The sequence below is a fragment of the Orcinus orca genome, chromosome 1, assembly GCF_937001465.1.
Source record: "Orcinus orca chromosome 1, mOrcOrc1.1, whole genome shotgun sequence".
NCBI classification, from domain to species: Eukaryota; Metazoa; Chordata; class Mammalia; order Artiodactyla; family Delphinidae; genus Orcinus; species Orcinus orca.
Genome location: NC_064559.1, coordinates 117,558,938 through 117,577,016, shown reverse-complemented (window position 1 = coordinate 117,577,016; position 18,079 = coordinate 117,558,938). Strand labels below are relative to the sequence as shown.

The window sequence follows — 18,079 nt, the reverse complement described above, 5'->3', positions numbered from 1 at the left end:
CCTACCTCCCCGGCCTGAGTGAGCCAGAGCCTCCGCATCAGCGGCTCCTTTAACCCCGTCCTGTCTGAGCAAAGAACAGACGCCCTCCGGCGACCTACACGCACAGGCGGGGCCAAATCCAAAGCTGAGCCCCTGGGAACTGTGAGAACAAAGAAGAGAAAGGGAAATCTCTCCCAGCAGCCTCAGAAGCAGCGGATTAAAGCTCCACAATCAACTTGATATACCCTGCATCTGTGGAATACCTGAATAGACAACGAATCATCCCAAATTAAGGAGCCCTGTGGATGAAAGGCTCTTGGTGCTGCAGCCAGGAGTCAGTGCTGTGCCTCTGAGGTGGGAGAGCCAACTTCAGGACACTGGTCCACAAGAGGCCTCCCAGCTGCACATAATATCAAACAGCGAAAATCTCCCAGAGATCTCCATCTCAATGCCAGCACCCAGCTTCACTCAACGACCAGCAAGCTACAGTGCTGGACATCCTATGCCAAACAACTAGCAAGACAGGAACACAACCCCACCCATTAGCAGAGAGGCTGCCCAAAATCATAATAAGTCTACAGACACCCCAAAACACACCACCAGACGTGGACCTGCCCACCAGAAAGACAAGATCCAGCCTCATCCACCAGAACACAGGCACTAGTCCCCTCCACCAGGAAGCCTACACAACCCACTGAACCAACCTTAGCCACTGGGGACAGACACAAAAAACAACAGGAACTACGAACCTTCAGCCTGCAAAAAAGGAGACCCCAAACACAGTAAGATAAGCAAAATGAAAAGACAGAAAAACACACAGCAGATGAAGGAGCAAGATAAAAACCCACCAGACCTAACAAATGAAGAGGAAATAGGCAGTCTACCTGAAAAAGAATTCAGAATAATGATAGTAAAGATGATCCAAAATCTTGGAAATAGAATAGACAAAATGCAAGAATCAATTAACAAGGACCTAGAAGAACTAAAGATGAAACAAACAATGATGAACAACACAATAAATGAAATGAAAAATACTCTAGATGGGATCAATAGCAGAATAACTGAGGCAGAAGAACGGATAAGTGACCTGGAAGATAAAATAGTGGAAATAACTACTGCAGAGCAGAATAAAGAAAAAAGAATGAAAAGAACTGAGGACAGTCTCAGAGACCTCTGGGACAACATTAAACGCACCAACATTCGAATTATAGGGGTTCCAGAAGAAGAAGAGAAAAAGAAAGGGACTGAGAAAATATTTGAAGAGATTATAGTTGAAAACTTCCCTAATATGGGAAAGGAAATAGTTAATCAAGTCCAGGAAGCACAAAGAGTCCCATACAGGATAAATCCAAGAAGAAATATGCCAAGACACATATTAATCAAACTGTCAAAAATTAAATACAAAGAAAACATATTAAAAGCAGCAAGGGAAAAACAACAAATAACACACAAGGGAATCCCCATAAGGTTAACAGCTGATCTTTCAGCAGAAACTCTGCAAGCCAGAAGGGAGTGGCAGGACATATTGAAAGTGTTGAAGGAGAAAAACCTGCAACCAAGATTACTCTACCCAGCAAGGATCTCATTCAGATTTGATGGAGAAATTAAAACCTTTACAGACAAGCAAAAGCTGAGAGAGTTCAGCACCACCAAACCAGCTCTACAACAACTGCTAAAGGAACTTCTCTAGGCAAGAAACACAAAAGAAGGAAAAGACCTACAATAACGAACCCAAAACAATTAAGAAAATGGGAATGGGAACACACATATCGATAATTACCTTAAATGTAAATGGACTAAATGCTCCCACCTAAAGACACAGATTGGCTGAATGGATACAAAAACAAGATGCATATATTTGCTGTCTACAAGAGACCCTCTTCTGACCTAGAGACACATACAGACTGAAAGTAAGGGGATGGAAAAAGGTATTTCATGCAAATGGAAACCAAAAGAAAGCTGGAGTAGCAATTCTCATATCAGACAAAACAGACTTTAAAACAAAGACTATTAGAAGAGACAAAGAAGGACACTACATAATGATCAAGGGATCGATCCAAGAGGAAGATATAACAATTGTAAATATTTATGCACCCAACATAGGTGCACCTCAATACATAAGGCAAATACTGACAGCCATAAAAGGGGAAATCGACAGTAACACATTCATAGTAGGGGACTTTAACACCCCACTTTCACCAATGGACAGATCATCCAAAATGAAAATAAATAAGGAAACACAGGCTTTAAATGATACATTAAACGAGATGGAGTTAATTGATATTTATAGGACATTCCATCCAAAAACAACAGAATACACATTTTTCTCAAGTGCTCATGGAACATTCTCCAGGATAGATCATATCTTGGGTCACAAATCAAGCCTTGGTAAATTTAAGAAAATTGAAATTGTATCAAGTATCTTTTCTGACCACAACGCTATGAAACTCGATATCATTTACAGGAGAAGATCTGTAAAAAATACAAACACATGGAGGCTAAACAATACACTACTTAATAACGAAGTGATCACTGAAGAAATCAAAGAGGAAATCAAAAAATACCTAGAAACAAATGACAATGGAGACACGACGACTCAAAATCTATGGGATGCAGCAAAAGCAGTTCTAAGAGGGAAGTTTATAGCAATACAATCTTACCTTAAGAAACAGGAAACATCTCGAATAAACAACCTAACCTTGCACCTAAAGCAATTAGAGAAAGAAGAACAAAAAAACCCCAAAGTTAGCAGGAGGAAAGAAATCATAAAAATCAGATCAGAAATAAATGAAAAAGAAATGAAGGAAACGATAGCAAAGATCAATAAAACTAAAAGCTGGTTCTTTGAAAGGATAAACAAAATTGATAAACCATTAGCCAGACTCATCAAGAAAAAAAGGGAGAAGACTCAAATCAATAGAATTAGAAATGAAAAAGGAGAAGTAACAACTGACACTGCAGAAATACAAAAGATCATGAGAGATTACTACAAGCAACTCTATGCCAATAAAATGGACAACCTGGAAGAAATGGACAAATTCTTAGAAAGGCACAACCTGCCAAGACTGAATCAGGAAGAAATAGAAAATATGAACAGACCAATCACAAGCACTGAAATTGAAACTGTGATTAAAAATCTTCCAACAAGCAAAAGCCCAGGACCAGATGGCTTCACACGCGAATTCTATCAAACATTTAGAGAAGAGCTATCACCTATCCTTCTCAGACTCTTCCAAAATATAGCAGAGGGAGGAACACTCCCCAACTCATTCTACGAGGCCACCATCACCCTGATACCAAAACCAGACAAGGATGTCACAAAGAAAGAAAACTACAGGCCAATATCACTGATGAACATATATGCAAAGATCCTCAACAAAATACTAGCAAACAGAATCCAACAGCACATTAAACGGATCATACACCATGATCAAGTGGGGTTTATTCCAGGAATGCAAGGATTCTTCAATATACGCAAATCAATCAACGTGATACACCATATTAACAAATTGAAGGAGAAAAACCATATGATCATCTCAGTAGATGCAGAGAAAGCTTTTGACAAAATTCAACACCCATTTATGATAAAAACCCTGCAGAAAGTAGGCATAGAGGGAACTTTCCTCAACATAATAAAGGCCATATATGACAAACCCACAGCCAACATCATCCTCAATGGTGAAAAACTGAAACCATTTCCACTAAGATCAGGAACAAGACAAGGTTGCCCACTCTCACCACTCTTATTCAACATAGTTTTGGAAGTTTTAGCCACAGCAATCAGAGAAGAAAAGGAAATAAAAGGAATCCAAATCGGAAAAGAAGAAGTAAAGCTGTCACTGTTTGCAGATGACATGATACTATACATAGAGAATCCTAAAGATGCTACCAGAAAACTACTAGAGCTAATCAATGAATTTGGTAAAGTAGCAGATACAAAATTATTGCACAGAAATCTCTGGCATTCCTATACACTAAGGATGAAAAATCTGAAAGTGAAATCAAGAAAACACTCCCATTTACCATCGCAACAAAAAGAATAAAATACCTAGGAATAAACCTACCTAAGGAGACAAAAGACCTGTATGCAGAAAATTATAAGACACTGATGAAAGAAATTAAAGATGATACAAATAGATGGAGAGATATACCCTGTTCTTGGATTGGAAGAATCAACATTGTGAAAATGACTCTACTACCCAAAGCAATCTACAGATTCAATGCAATCCCTATCAAACTACCACTGGCATTTTTCACAGAACTAGAACAAAAAATTTCACAATTTGTATGGAAACACAAAAGACCCCGAATAGCCAAAGCAATCTTGAGAACGAAAAATGGAGCTGGAGGAATCAGGCTTCCTGACTTCAGACTATACTACAAAGCTACAGTAATCAAGACAGTATGGTACTGGCACAAAAACAGAAATATAGATCAATGGAACAGGATAGAAACCCAGAGATAAACCCACGCACATATGGTCACCTTATCTTTGACAAAGGAGGCAGGAATGTACAGTGGAGAAAGGACAGCCTCTTCAATAAGTGGTGCTGGGAAAACTGGACAGCTACATGTAAAAGTATGAGATTAGATCACTCCCTAACACCATACACAAAAATAAGCTCAAAATGGATTAAAGATCTAAATGTAAGGCCAGAAACTATCAAACTCAAACTATCAAACATAGGCAGAACACTCTATGACATAAATCACAGCAAGGTCCTTTTTGACCCACCTCCTAGAGAAATGGAAATAAAAACAAAAGTAAACAAATGGGACCTAATGAAACTTAAAAGCTTTTGTGCAGCATAGGAAACCATAAAGAAGACCAAAAGACAACCCTCAGAATGGGAGAAAATATTTGCAAATGAAGCAACTGACAAAGGATTAATCTCCAAAATTTATAAGCAGCTCATGCAGCTTAATAACAAAAAAACAAACAACCCAATCCAAAAATGGGCAGAAGACCTAAATAGACATTTCTCCAAAGAAGATATACAGAGTGCCAACAAACACATGAAAGAATGCTCAACATCATTAATCATTAGAGAAATGCAAATCAAAACTACAATGAGATATCATCTCACACCGGTCAGAATGGCCATCATCAAAAAATCTAGAAACAATAAATGCTGGAGAGGGTGTGGAGAAAAGGGAACCCTCTTACACTGTTGGTGGGAATGTAAATTGATACAGCCACTGTGGAGAACAGTATGGAGGTTCCTTAAAAAGCTACAAATAGAACTACCATATGACCCAGCAATCCCACTACTGGGCATATACCCTGAGAAAACCATAATTCAAAAAGAGTCATGTACCAAAATGTTCATTGCAGCTCTATTTACAATAGCCCAGAGATGGAAACAACCTAAGTGTCCATCATCGGATGAATGGATAAAGAAGATGTGGCACATATATACAATGGAATATTACTCAGCCATAAAAAGAGACGAAATTGAGCTATTTGTAATGAGGTGGATAGACCTAGAGTCTGTCATACAGAGTGAAGTAAGTCAGAAAGAGAGAGACAAATACCGTATGCTAACACATATATATGGAATTTAAGAAAAAAAAATGTCATGAAAAACCTAGGGGTGAAACAGGAATAAAGACACAGACTTACTAGAGAATGGACTTGAGGCTATGGGGAGGGGGAAGGGTAAACGGTGACAAAGCAAGAGAGAGGCATGGACATATATACACTACCAAACGTAAGGTAGATAGCTAGTGGGAAGCAGCCGCATAGCACAGGGAGATCAGCTCGATGCTTTGTGACCGCCTGGAGGGGTGGGATAGGGAGGGTGGGAGGGAGGGAGACGCAAGCGGGAAGAGAAATGGGAACATATGTATATATATAACTGATTCATTTTGTTGTGAAGCTGAAACTAACATACCATTGTAAAGCAATTATACTCCAATAAAGATGTTAAAATGAAAAAAAGAAAAAAAAGAATAAAAACCTAGAGGCAAAAAAAAAAAAAAAAATCCAAGTAAACTTTACAGAGATAATATTTTGGACTGGTCTGGTCCATGGACAACATCCAGTCCAGGCCTCTGATGTTACAAATGAGGAAACCAGGACAGAGTACTTGGCATATAGAAGGCGCTAAAAATACAAATGATCAATGACTAAGTGAATGACAAAATAAAGACTCCCAAAGTTCACATGGCTAATAGGAAGAGTTTTACCAAATCTTAACACGACAGAACTCATTTGACAGTTTTTTGAGCATGAAGTGCCAATTATCTTAAATGAATTTGCCAGTCTTTAACTCTCATGGATCTCCATCTATTGGGTTAAACATCCAAAGAGCAAAGATCACTGGAAAGTAATAATTATACTCAATAATAACTTCTGAACAGAAGATAACTTGGAAATATACTGATAGAAATATGCATTAGGCACGGCATACTGAGAAGGATCCTCTCATCTAGGTTGCTGGGGAAAAGATTTGCAAAGGAAAAAATGCCCAAGCTCATTCTTCAAAAGTCTGATGATAGGGCTTCCCTGGTGATGCAGTGGTTGAGAGTCCGCCTGCCGATGAAGGGGACACGGGTTCGTGCCCCGGTCAGGGAGGATCCCGCATGCTGCGGAGCGGCTGGGCCCGTGAGCCATGGCCGCTGAGCCTGCGCGTCCGGAGCCTGTTGCTCCGCAATGGGAGAGGCCACAACAGTGAGAGGCCCGCGTACCGCAAAAAAAAAAGTGATGATAAAGGCACCTTATGAGGAAACATCAGCCTGGGAGAAACCCCAAGAGTACAAGCCACTCAGACTGACTGCCCTCCTTCCAAGAACGGAAACCAAAATACACTATTAGAGAATTTCCAACTACCACATAACTCCCAAAATGCACAGTGATTATGCCAGTTCCCTAAAGTGGGAAGAGAGCATCTTTGGCCTAAATGCACATCTAGGCTACTAATAACAGGTGAGTACACTGAACAAGGTGACTCCAAAAACAAGGTTGCAGCCAACATCTTGAGAGCAATTTGAATTTAGAAGTGTTATTAGAGCCAGGGAGAAAATTGAGAAAAATTCTTGAGAGGAGTATTAGTAACGTTGTTATTCTTCATACAGTAACGCTGGTAACAGACCTGAAAACTATAGTGGGGCCCAGCATCAAGCTTGGGAACGTGTAAATCTGGCTTTACCCTTCTCTGCCCAAGGCCCCTCCAGAATTCTCAGACCCAACATCTCTCTGACCACAGCCCCACTGAAGCCCACCTTCCCTTCGTCCTGAATGACCCCTACGTCCTGCAGGCCTTCCTGAAGTTCAAGGATGTCCAGGGTCCCATCTTCATTATGGTCTAGGTATGAAAACAGTTCTTCATCGAAGGCGTCCATCTGGGATGTCTCTGGCGGCAGAGGTGCTTCGGGTGGTCCACGCTCTGACCCCCGTTAGTCTCCCCGAGCTGGAAGTGAGAGGGAGGATGGTGATCTCTGCCCACCACAGGCCGAGTTGGAAAAGACCTAAGGTAGCAGCTGCCTCTCTGCTACCAAAGCCAAAGCCCCTGGGCCAGGTACAGAACGGAAAGGGGACGGTTCATCGCCACGGCTCCAGAGCAGAAGCACGAGATGCGCTGGGAGCCTCGGAGGGGTTGGTGCTGGAGGCCAGGCCAGGAGTGTGAGGCCATGGAGTTCCGGCCTCACTCCCAGATCAGCCAATCAGACTCCCTGTTTCCCATCTCACTCCAGGAGGAGCCTTGTCTCCAGAAGCTTCCTGAGAGACCTCCACACAGGTCTGTCTCTAAAGGTAGAACTTCTTTTTAGAGAAAAGTGGGTAGGGGAGTTTTGAGACATGGACTGTGGGGCCATAATGACTGGTGGTGTTGGTCCAACATTTTTTTGTTTTTTAAGTTGTCTGGAAACACCTAAGACTTCTTCTTCTAAGGTTAAGGCACTTGGGAATTATTGTAATGAAGCTTGGGACCAGAATGAAAATCTGACCATGTGGGCCTTTCCTTCTGTGATCCTCTCCCCCCAGTTCCTTATCTTCACTCAGTATCTGCAGTGGCTCCAGAGCAAGGCTGCTGAACAGGAGTCCCATCTCCATCTGCACAGATTCCGGCAGCACACTTGGGAGGATAATCTCAAAATGGGCAGAAGTTAAGTCAACTGGGGTCCAGGAGATACTCATAAACAACGTTTATGGCGTCTTCTTAATCGCCACTTTCCGTAACCACTGAGAGCTCTGGCTTCCCTATACACATACCTGTTGGTCCCTCATCGGGCGCCACTGGAAATGTGGAAGTGTAGTTTCACAGTCAAAATTCCACTTTTTACATAAGTTACTTTTAAAAATATGGAGTACTCTTTAAAAACTTGAATGTTAAAATTCATATGGAGTAACAAGAACTCTCATGCTGGTGGGAATGCAAAATGGTACACTTTAGAAGACAGCTTGGCAATTTCTTACAAAACTAAACACACTTTTACCATATAATCCAGCAATCATGCTCCTTGGTATCTACCCAAAGGAGCTGAAAATGTAGGTCCACATGAAAATCTAAACACAAATGTTTGTAGGAGCTTTATTCATAATTGCCAAAATTAGAAGCAACCAAGATGTAGGTGAACGGGTAAGTAAACTGTGGTACATCCAGACAATGGACTATTATTCAGTGCTAGAAAGAAAAAAGCTATCAAGCCATGAAAAGTCATGGAGAAATCTTAAGTGCATATTACTAAGTGAAAGAAGCCAACCTGAAAAGGTTACATACTGTATGATTCTAGCAATATCATATTCTGGAAAAGGCAAAACTATAGAGACATTAAAAAGATCAGTGGTTGCCAGACAGTTGGAGAAATGGGTGGAAGGATGAATAGGCAGAGCAGAGAGGATTTTTAGTGCAGTGAAAAATACCCTGTATGATTCTGTAAAGATGGATACACGTCATCATACATTTGTCCAAACCGATAGAATATACAACACCTAAGGTAAACTATGGACTTGGGGTGATATGTCAGTGTAGGTTCATCAACTGTAAAAAATGTTACCACTCGGTGTCAGATGTTGATCATGGGGGAGGCTATGCATGCGTGGGGGCAGGTGAGATATGGTTAATCTCTAGACCTTCCTCTTAATTTTGCTGTGAACATAAAACTGCTCCCCCAAAATAAAATTTTTTTAATTCATAAAGATAATCTAATCAAGCCGTTATCTGTCCGTTTTTGCTCTATTTACTCATCATGTCAAGTACGGAAAACAAAAAGAGGACCATCCCATGTCCTTGAACTACCCATGCGTTTGCCAGGAAGAGATTATGTCATGGTTAGTCATAAGTACTACTGCAAGCTTCGCAATAAACGTTTCTCCCCAGAGCTGTTGAGCAGTGGCAACCATCTAATGTTGTTTCACAAGATATGCTGTGGCCCAATCAACAAGGAATTCTCCAACAAAAGAGAATTTTACAGTCCACAGGGAATGATCCTTCCCTGGGCATTGCAGAGAATGCAAGTAGTCACAAAGAGTCATAGAAGACAGACATCCAGGCAGGCGCAAGAGTCTAAAGACCAAGTAGAAAAGGTAGAAGTCACAGCCAGACTTCTGAATAAAGAAAACAGACTAACAGCATTTTATATAACTGATAGAAGACAGCAAAACACAGACTTGATCATCTCATCATTTTATTGCCTTAATTCTAAATCCAGATTTTTTTTTTTTTGGTTCTACACTATTCTGAAGTCTTCCAAGCCTAAACTGAACCAAAATAAGCATACTTCCAGCTAAAACTGCTGACTCTTCATCATCAGTTTATTTTTCTGATTTCCATTTCAGTAAATTAAAATTCAGATTATTTCTTCTGCTCTTTGATGTTCTGAAATTTTTTTCCTCAGAGTACCTCAAGTGACATCCAAACATTGGGATTGCCTTTTAAAATGTTCTAACGTGGCCTTTGATGAAAAACAATGAGGAGGGGGAGGCAAAGAGGGAGGAGGGAGGAAACAATGGAAAATAATGCAAAAAGCAGACAGGATTACTAGATTCTTATGGGAAAATTAGTAATAACTACTGTATCTCCTTTTTCCTCAAACTACCTTCTACTCTCAATTCCTGAGTCACAGGAGAACTTAATGTGAATTTTATCTCTTCTAAAACACTAATTTCGTAATGAGGAGATTTGGAAACACATGGAAAAGCAGGGTCACTTCATATCAGAAGAAACCATAGTGAGTTCGCCTCTAGCTAGTTCTTAATTTTGTATTAGAACTTGCCTTGATGTCTTTTCCCTTCCCTGTATACTTTTGGAACACTTAGTAACAATTAGTTATTGTATTCCTTATTATGTTCCACATTCTTTCCATTTAAGGCCTAAAGGAACTTAAATAGAAATTTGCTCTCTTCTACATGCCAAATTTGTTACAAAAGCTTGGCAACATGGAGATGAGATCAAGTCAGACGGAAATTTATAGAGATTTCACTTTAGGCTGAGTATTTGTTTTAGATGCAAATTATCTTGAAACCTTCCCTTGAAGAATCACCCCATAGTTCTCATTTCTAGATACTCCAGTGGGTAATCTCCCCAATCCTTGACATTATACAAACCATTGACCTATGCCTCTGAAATTCTCCCCCATAAAGACTGACCATGTAACCCTAATTCCAAGTATGTGATTGGCTACTGTCACCCAGGCTCCCCTCCACACCCTCTCTTCCTCCTGTTTTTGCACAGCCACCAGAGTGATCTTCCTAAGTCATAAGTCTGCCTGTGTCCCCTCTTGCTTAAAATCTCCCAAGTGCTCCCATCACTCAATTGATAAAAGTCCAAACCACCTGGCAGGTCCTCAATGCCTTTCATGATCTGGCCCTTGCCTGGCCCTGACATGACACTATTCCTCAAGAAGGCCAACTGGTCACTCGGTGGAAAGTCAGTTATATTGGGTGCCTCCTGTGGTGTAAGGGGCACTGGGTCTTCCTCAAAGGAAGGTAGGGGTTTCCCTTTCCTGCCCACAAAGGTTCAGATAGCACCACTATCTGGGGGCTTGTGGAATGCCTGATCCACAGCCGTGAAATCCCTACAGAACACAGCATCTGACCAGGGGATCCCGTCATAGTGTAAGAGGTGTGCACGTGGGCCCGAGACCACTGGATCCACTGGCCATTTCACACCGCACACCATCAGGAAGCAGCCAACCTCACAGAATGCTGCAATGTCCTACTGAAAGCACAGCCGAAGCACCACCTAGGAGACAATATTTGGCAAAAATGGGTTGCCACCCTTCGGGATACCGTTATGTACACTAAATCAGAGACCTACCATGTGGCTCTGTGCCCCCAAAAGGAAGAACACATGAGTCCAGGAACTAAGAGGTGGAAGCAGGAGTGGTCCCACTTACTATCACTCCCAATGACCCAATGGGAACTTTTTGCTTCCCATCCCCACAACTCTGGGCTCTGCAGTGTTAGCTTCTGGTCCCCAAGCAGGATAGATACACTCCTGTCAGGGAACACAATGAGGGTCCCATTGAACTACAAGCTATAGCTTCCACCTGGACATTTGTAACTCCTTGTGTCCAGGGACCAACAGGCAAGAAAAGAAGTCACCCTCTTAGTAGGTGTAAATTGGCCCTGATCAGCAGCAAGCAGGGCTGCTTCTACACCACCGAGACAGGGAGGAATACTTACGGAACTCAGATGATCCTTGTGGACTCCAGGGATGCCCAGTTATAACTGTGAATGGGCACATGCAGCAACATTGGCCTGAGAAGCTCAGATACTGCAGAAAGGAAAGTTTGGGTCACACCACCAGGTAAGTCACAAAGACCTGCAGAGATTCTAGATGAACGTGAGTGGAATTTAAAATAGACAGTCAAGAAGGGAAATCATGAGTACCAGTTGTGACCAAGTGAAGCAACGGGGACCGTAGTTTGTCCCACTGTCCTCCCTGAGGAAGAGAGGCTGAGAACAATAAGGGAGCACTCCCCAAACCTATGCTGAGAAGCACATCTGTGGGTGCCATGGAGTGGCCTGTGGAGGCCAGGTCAGATCACTCCACAGGCGAACACTCCTGTTTCCTCTCCCTTACCCTTCTTTTGCACACTCAATCCCATCGTGGTTTCTGCTCCTAGGAGAACCAGAAATGACGCAGTTAGCACCAGCAGTAGCCCAAGACAAGAGGTAAGAACATGGGGTTTGGGAACTGGCTCATTCACTGCCCAGCAGGCAAAGAGCCCTGAGTGGAACATGGGGCAAGGATGATGCCTTGTACAAGGTGGGAGCCCAAAGCTGAAGATTTCCCAGCGGTGACCTGGGAAAACAACCTGTTTAAGGGGAACACCTGGCTAGTGCAATGACTCAGGCATTTGTAAAATATGGGGGGAACCATGCTATAAGGGTAGGCAAGAAAGCATAATGATGAAAGGAGCAATTCACCAAGAAGCTAAAACAATGCTAAATTTGAATACACCAGCAGTATAGTCCATTATATAGTCTGTTTTTAAAATAAAAGGGAAAATCAACAGAATTATAAAGGAAAGTTAGCAAATGTGCAATTATAGAGGAAATTTTGACAGCAGTAACAGTTTTAGATAATTTAAAGGCTAACTGATTGCTTATTAGGTACCATGAATTATTCTAAATACTTTACGTATTTTAATTCATCTATTCACAATAACCCTATGAGATAAGTACTCATGTTACCTCTGTCACAGATAAGAAAACTGAAGCTAAAAAGATATTTTTAATGGCCCAAAGTTAACTAGTAAGTAGCAGAACCAAGATTTAAACCCAGGTGGTTTGACTAGATATTTCTTATTTTCTTACAAGCTCATCTATGTATGTAAAAAGATGTTTATCTGGAAAAACTATAGAATCAATAAAAAGATCAGTGGTTGGGGATGTGGGAATGAATAGGCAGAGCACAGAGGACTTGTAGGGCAGTAATAATACTCTATATGATATTATAATAATGGATACATGTCATTATACATTTGTCCAAACCCATAGAACATACAACACCAAGAGTGAAACCTAAGGTAAACTATGGACTTAAAGTGATAATGAGGTGTCAATGTAGGTTCACCTTTGGTAAAAAATGTACCATTCTGATGAGTGATGTTGACAATGGGGGCGGCTATGTATGTGATGTTTAGAGGCAGAAGGTGTATGGGTAGGTAATCTCTGTACCTTCCTCTCAATTCTGCTGTAAACAAAAAACTGCTCTAAAAAAATAGTCTTTTATATATTTATCTTATTTTATCCAACATTTCTAGGTTATCTAGCAACAGGAGAATTTTTGGTTTTCTTGTCCTACATATGCTGGAAATAAAAGCACTAACAACTGCTTTACAGTTAAGGTTTTTTTCCTTTTAATTATTTCAAATGAGCCACTGTCTTGTTTAGGGTATTTCAAATCACAGCCTTAAATCTTTTTGTACCACTGTGCTTAGATCACTGAGACATGACCCTCATCTTCAAGATGTTTGGTCTTAGTGGAGGGCACAGTCAATAAATAAAAATAGTACCTTTTGAAAATTATAGCAGTAGCGATATAGGAGACAAAGATCTACAAATAGTAAGGTGAGACCAACTCTTCTATAGGGGGTGGTCCAGAAAAGCTCATCACAGAGGAGGTGATATTTAAAAAAAAAAAAAAACTCTATTTTTTCCTAATCATAAAAATAATAAGGCATGATCATTTTAAAAAATTGAAATAATATAAAAATTGTGAAGAAAAAAGTAACATGGTAATTTAACTCCTACCATCCAGAAGTAATTATTATTAACATTTAATTGAAGAATATACCCATCAAAAAAGAGTGCTGGGAATAATTAATAATATCTGGCATGAGCACAGAGTGATACTATGTATATGTATGTAGATATAAAATATATTTTATGTATATGTATAGAATACATATATTGTGTGTGTGACAAATATACGCCATCCTGTTCTATATGTTTGCATACACACAGTTTTATACAACTTATTTTATAATTTGTTCTTATATAAATTTTGGAAAATTAAAGACATTTTTTTATTCCTGAGTTCCTCTCTTTTTATTAATCAGTCTCGCCAGAGATTTGTCTATTTTATTCATATTTTCAAAGAACAAACCAAAAAAGCATATAGTTGGAAATTTAAAGCACACAAATAATTCATGGGTCAAAGATGAAATCATATTGGAAATTAGAAAATACTTAGAACTAAATTACAACAAAAGTACAAACTTACGGGATGCAACTAAAGAAGTGATTAAAGTGATATTGTAGCTCAAAATTAATAAATCAAGCATTTATTAATAACTCAAGAAATTAGAAAAGGGACAAATGAGTAAACCCAAAGAAAGTAGAAGGAAATAAACAAAAGTTAATGGAAGAAAATTTTAAAAATGGAGACAATCTTCAAAAAGTACCAAAAGTTGGTTCTTTCAGTGTATGAATAAAAAAGACAAAGGTTGAAGGGGAAAAAAAAAAGGTTGGCAAGAAAAAAAGATTTGGCAAGATTGAAGAGGAAACGGGTGGGGGGGGATATCAGGAATAAAACAGAGAACATAACTACAGATACAGTCAGAACTTTTTAAAAATCACAAGTGAATATGAATATTATGAGCCTTGGACAGAAAGTGCAGTTTCCTAAAAGTTGTAACTTACTAAATCTGACTCAAGAAGAAATAGTAACCTGAAGAGGCCTGTAACTACTAAAGACATTGAATGAGTAGCTTAAAATATAACTACTATAAAAAGTTTTTGGCTCTTATAGCTTAATAGCACTTTACTCTTGGGATAGGGAATGCCAAAGTGTCCTCCTACGTTTCAGTGGGGTTGGAGAGGTTCCAAATATCTCTGCTGATAGGGGCTGCACTTCAGGGACACAATTAAAATGACTCAGAGAAGCTGAAATTGCTGGTAGGATGGGCCAACCCTTCAGGTCAACTTATGTACTTAGGGCACTAAGAATGTTTTAAACAATGGAATGTTGCCTCTCCTCCTCAACAGGAGGTTGGGGGAAACATACCACTGGTTTTCAAACAGTTTTGAAACAGTAGACAAACTAGCTGGTGTAAGAAAGCAGCTTCGAAGAGATACAAAATGTGAGACTTTTTACAGAACCTGGGGCTCACTGAAGTGTGAGAGCTAAAAAAAAACAACAACAAATGTGGCTAAATTTTTGCATAGGCTTAAAAAGCCCTGGGATGCATTCAGACCAAAAGTACTGGGCACAGGATTTTTAATTCTCAGAGTGAGTCAGAGGGTCCACTGCACTAATTTTTCTGTAAAAGTACCGGTAGCCTTTCAGATCCTGATGCGCATCCGTTCCGGGGTACCTGGCCCCATTCCCGAGCTTCTGAACCCACTCGCGGGTTGGAAGCCACACTTCCAGCTACTTCCTGCAGAGCCGCGGGCAGCCGCCCTCTGTCCTGGAAGCGCCCAGAGTCCCCGCAGCCCTTCCGGCCCTCAGGCCCCGCAGCGACCCACCTCCTCGGCGTCCTGGCCCAGGGGGATGCCCAGGCTCTTGAGCCCCTCCTGCAGCTCGCAGATGTCCACCACGCCGTCCCCGTTGCGGTCCAGCTTGTGGAAGAGGGTCTCGTAGCGCGTCGGCGGCTCCGCGTCTTGGCAGGCCGCCGCAGGCAGCACGACGCCCCGCAGCCAGCGCAGCATGGTACCGGAGGCGCGGGCCGGCCCAGCCGAGGGAAGCCAGGGAGGCCGAAGGCTGCTCGGGCGCGAGGCCTGGCTGTAAGGGGCGCGAGGCCTGGCTGTAAGGGGCCCGCGGCCTGGCTGTAAGGGACCCGCGGCGCACAAGCTGAAAAGAGCCAAGTCCCCACCCGAGCTCGGCTCGGTGCACGGGGAGTGGCCGCTCCCGCTGCTGCCTGGGGAGGAGCTCGCCCGGCGCCGGCCTCCCCGATAGGCGCGGGGGACGGGCTAGGCACTGCCTTGAGCGGGCAGGAAGTAAAAGGGTTGCAGGGTGCGGCCCGGGAGGGGCTGTGGGACCTGGGAGGTAAGCTCTGCGGCGTCCCTACTGGAGCTGTCAGGGGTGCGGCCCGAGGAGCCAGTCCCGGGAGGTTGTGGGATTCTGCATCAGGGTATTAAAGGTGGGACGGGGGACGGAGGAGGGGTGGTGGTGGTGGTGAACGGGAGGATTGAGGGAGCAGCTGGAAGCTCAGGTTACTTAACTTCAAGCTCCCTGCCCATCGGGCTTGGTACCCTGGCGAACTGCCCAGAAACAGTCCTCTCTGCAGGGACACTGGGCCTTCTCGGGCTTTGTCTCACACAGATCTCGCACTTTTTCGTGCAACTCCACGGACACTACACATCTCTGGGACTCTTTTCTTTTCTTTTCTTTTTTTAACATCTTTATTGGAGTATAATTGCTTTACAATGGTGTGTTAGTTTCTGCTTTATAACAAAGTGAATCAGTTATACATATACGTATATTCCCATATCTCTTCCCTCTTGAGTCTCCCTCCCTCCCACCCTCCCTATCCCACCCCTCTAGGTGGTCACAAAGCACTGAGCTGATCTCCCTGTGCTATGTGGCTGCTTCCCACTAGCTATCTATTTTACGTTTGGTAGTGTATATATGTGGGACTGTTTTCTATTTACAAAAAATGAGAGAGTTGGGTGGCTGCTCACTTGGGATGGGAATTAAGCTTTAAGAAGCAGAGGAGTTAAATCTGAAAGCAATTAAGAAACAAAAAGGAACACTTAAAACTAATACAGTATCATATAATTATAGCTCCACAAAACTGGGCGCGGGGTTGGGGGGCACTCAAGGGTCTTTTGCAGAAACTATCAACATCCATCCAGGTGGGCAGTGGTAAAAAGAGGGATTACTTTGCTCTACAGCTTAGTTAGTGTGATCTGCCCCGATAAATCTTAGGGAGCATCTGCCATCAGCACTTATTAGGAAAACCTCAGGCCCCTCCTTCTCAAGATGGATGCAGTTACAAGGCTTGGGGTTTATTGCCCAGGAAAGACAGAAGTTCTTACTGCATAACATGAGATAAGCAAAGGAACAGTGGACCTCCAAAGAAAATACCAGACAGGGTCCTAATCCTTCAGCTGTGTACACTTGGAGATGTGGCATAACCTCCCTGGGTAGCCTCTCTCCTCAGTAAAATGAGAGTATGAATATCTGCCTCATAACAACAAGGTTGTATATTGTATGTGAAAGATCGTAACACTCTCAAGTGCCAATCAGATGAGATATTAATTGTAATAATTCTCTGTTCATCCACAGCTGCTTATAGAAACTATCACAGTGTTCCTGTTACCTGCAGGAGATACAGATCTGTATTTGTACTATAAATAAGGATCTGCCTATGTTTTCTGAAACACTGAACAAAAACTAGTTCCAACAAAATCCAGGAACTCAGACCCTGAATTTACTTCCCCTCATACTATTTTATATATTTAAGACATATGCAAATCGAGAGTTTGTAAACTGAGGACTGCTTGTTGAGTAAAATCATCTTGAAACCAATTTGTTTGCTTATTTTACTTACAATTTCCAGTTTTGTTAAGAATTATCCTCTTCCTTTGGAAAGGCTTTCAAACGTCATCAGATTTTCTATCCGTCTTTAAAAACCTCTTTCAATCCCTGCTATGAACACTGTACTTGAAGAGAAGCTGCTTGAAATGGTCATCTCAGACTTAAATGTTTTTCTTCTTCTTCTTTTCTTTCTTTCTTTCTTTTCTTTCTTTGGAGTAAATAGAGGAATTACCTATCAAAATTTTGACTGAGAAAACTTTGAGAAAACTTATGGTCACACAAAAACTTGTACAAGAATGTTTATAGCAGTTTTCTTCATAATTTCCAAAACCCAGAAATAAGCAAAATTTCTTAAATGGGTGAATAGATAAGCAACCTGTGTTACATACATACAGTGGAATACCACTCAGCAATAAAAAGGAATGAACTGATGAATGCAACCATACGTTACATGACATTCTAGAAAAGGCAAAACTATAGAGACAGAAGACAGATCAGTGGTTGTCAGGTGCTGAGGGACAGGGAGGGAGTGATGGAACTGTTCTGTGTTTTGATTATGGTGGTGTTTATGCAACTGTATGAGCTTGTTAAAATGCACGGCACTGTGCACTCTCTGGAAATATACCTCAATAAATCTGACTTAAACATAAGTAAAATGGAATAAGAAT

At 41.5% G+C, this 18,079-nt stretch overlaps 1 protein-coding gene across 2 annotated transcripts in view; it reads right to left on the bottom strand.

Annotated features, from left to right (window-relative positions):
* The window catches only part of SLC25A24 (solute carrier family 25 member 24), a 57,948-nt gene extending 42,120 nt beyond the window's left edge, over positions 1 to 15,828 (bottom strand). The window contains exon 1 of one of the 2 annotated variants that reach the window (XM_004263109.4): positions 15,398 to 15,828. In XM_004263109.4, the coding sequence (XP_004263157.1) occupies positions 15,398 to 15,580 (183 nt within the window). In that variant the 5' untranslated portion in view covers positions 15,581 to 15,828. Of the gene's footprint in view, positions 1 to 11,605; positions 11,715 to 15,397 lie in introns of those variants that run through there. The other variant, XM_033434257.2, reaches the window with a different exon arrangement.
* Positions 15,829 to 18,079: the final 2,251 nt, after the last annotated feature.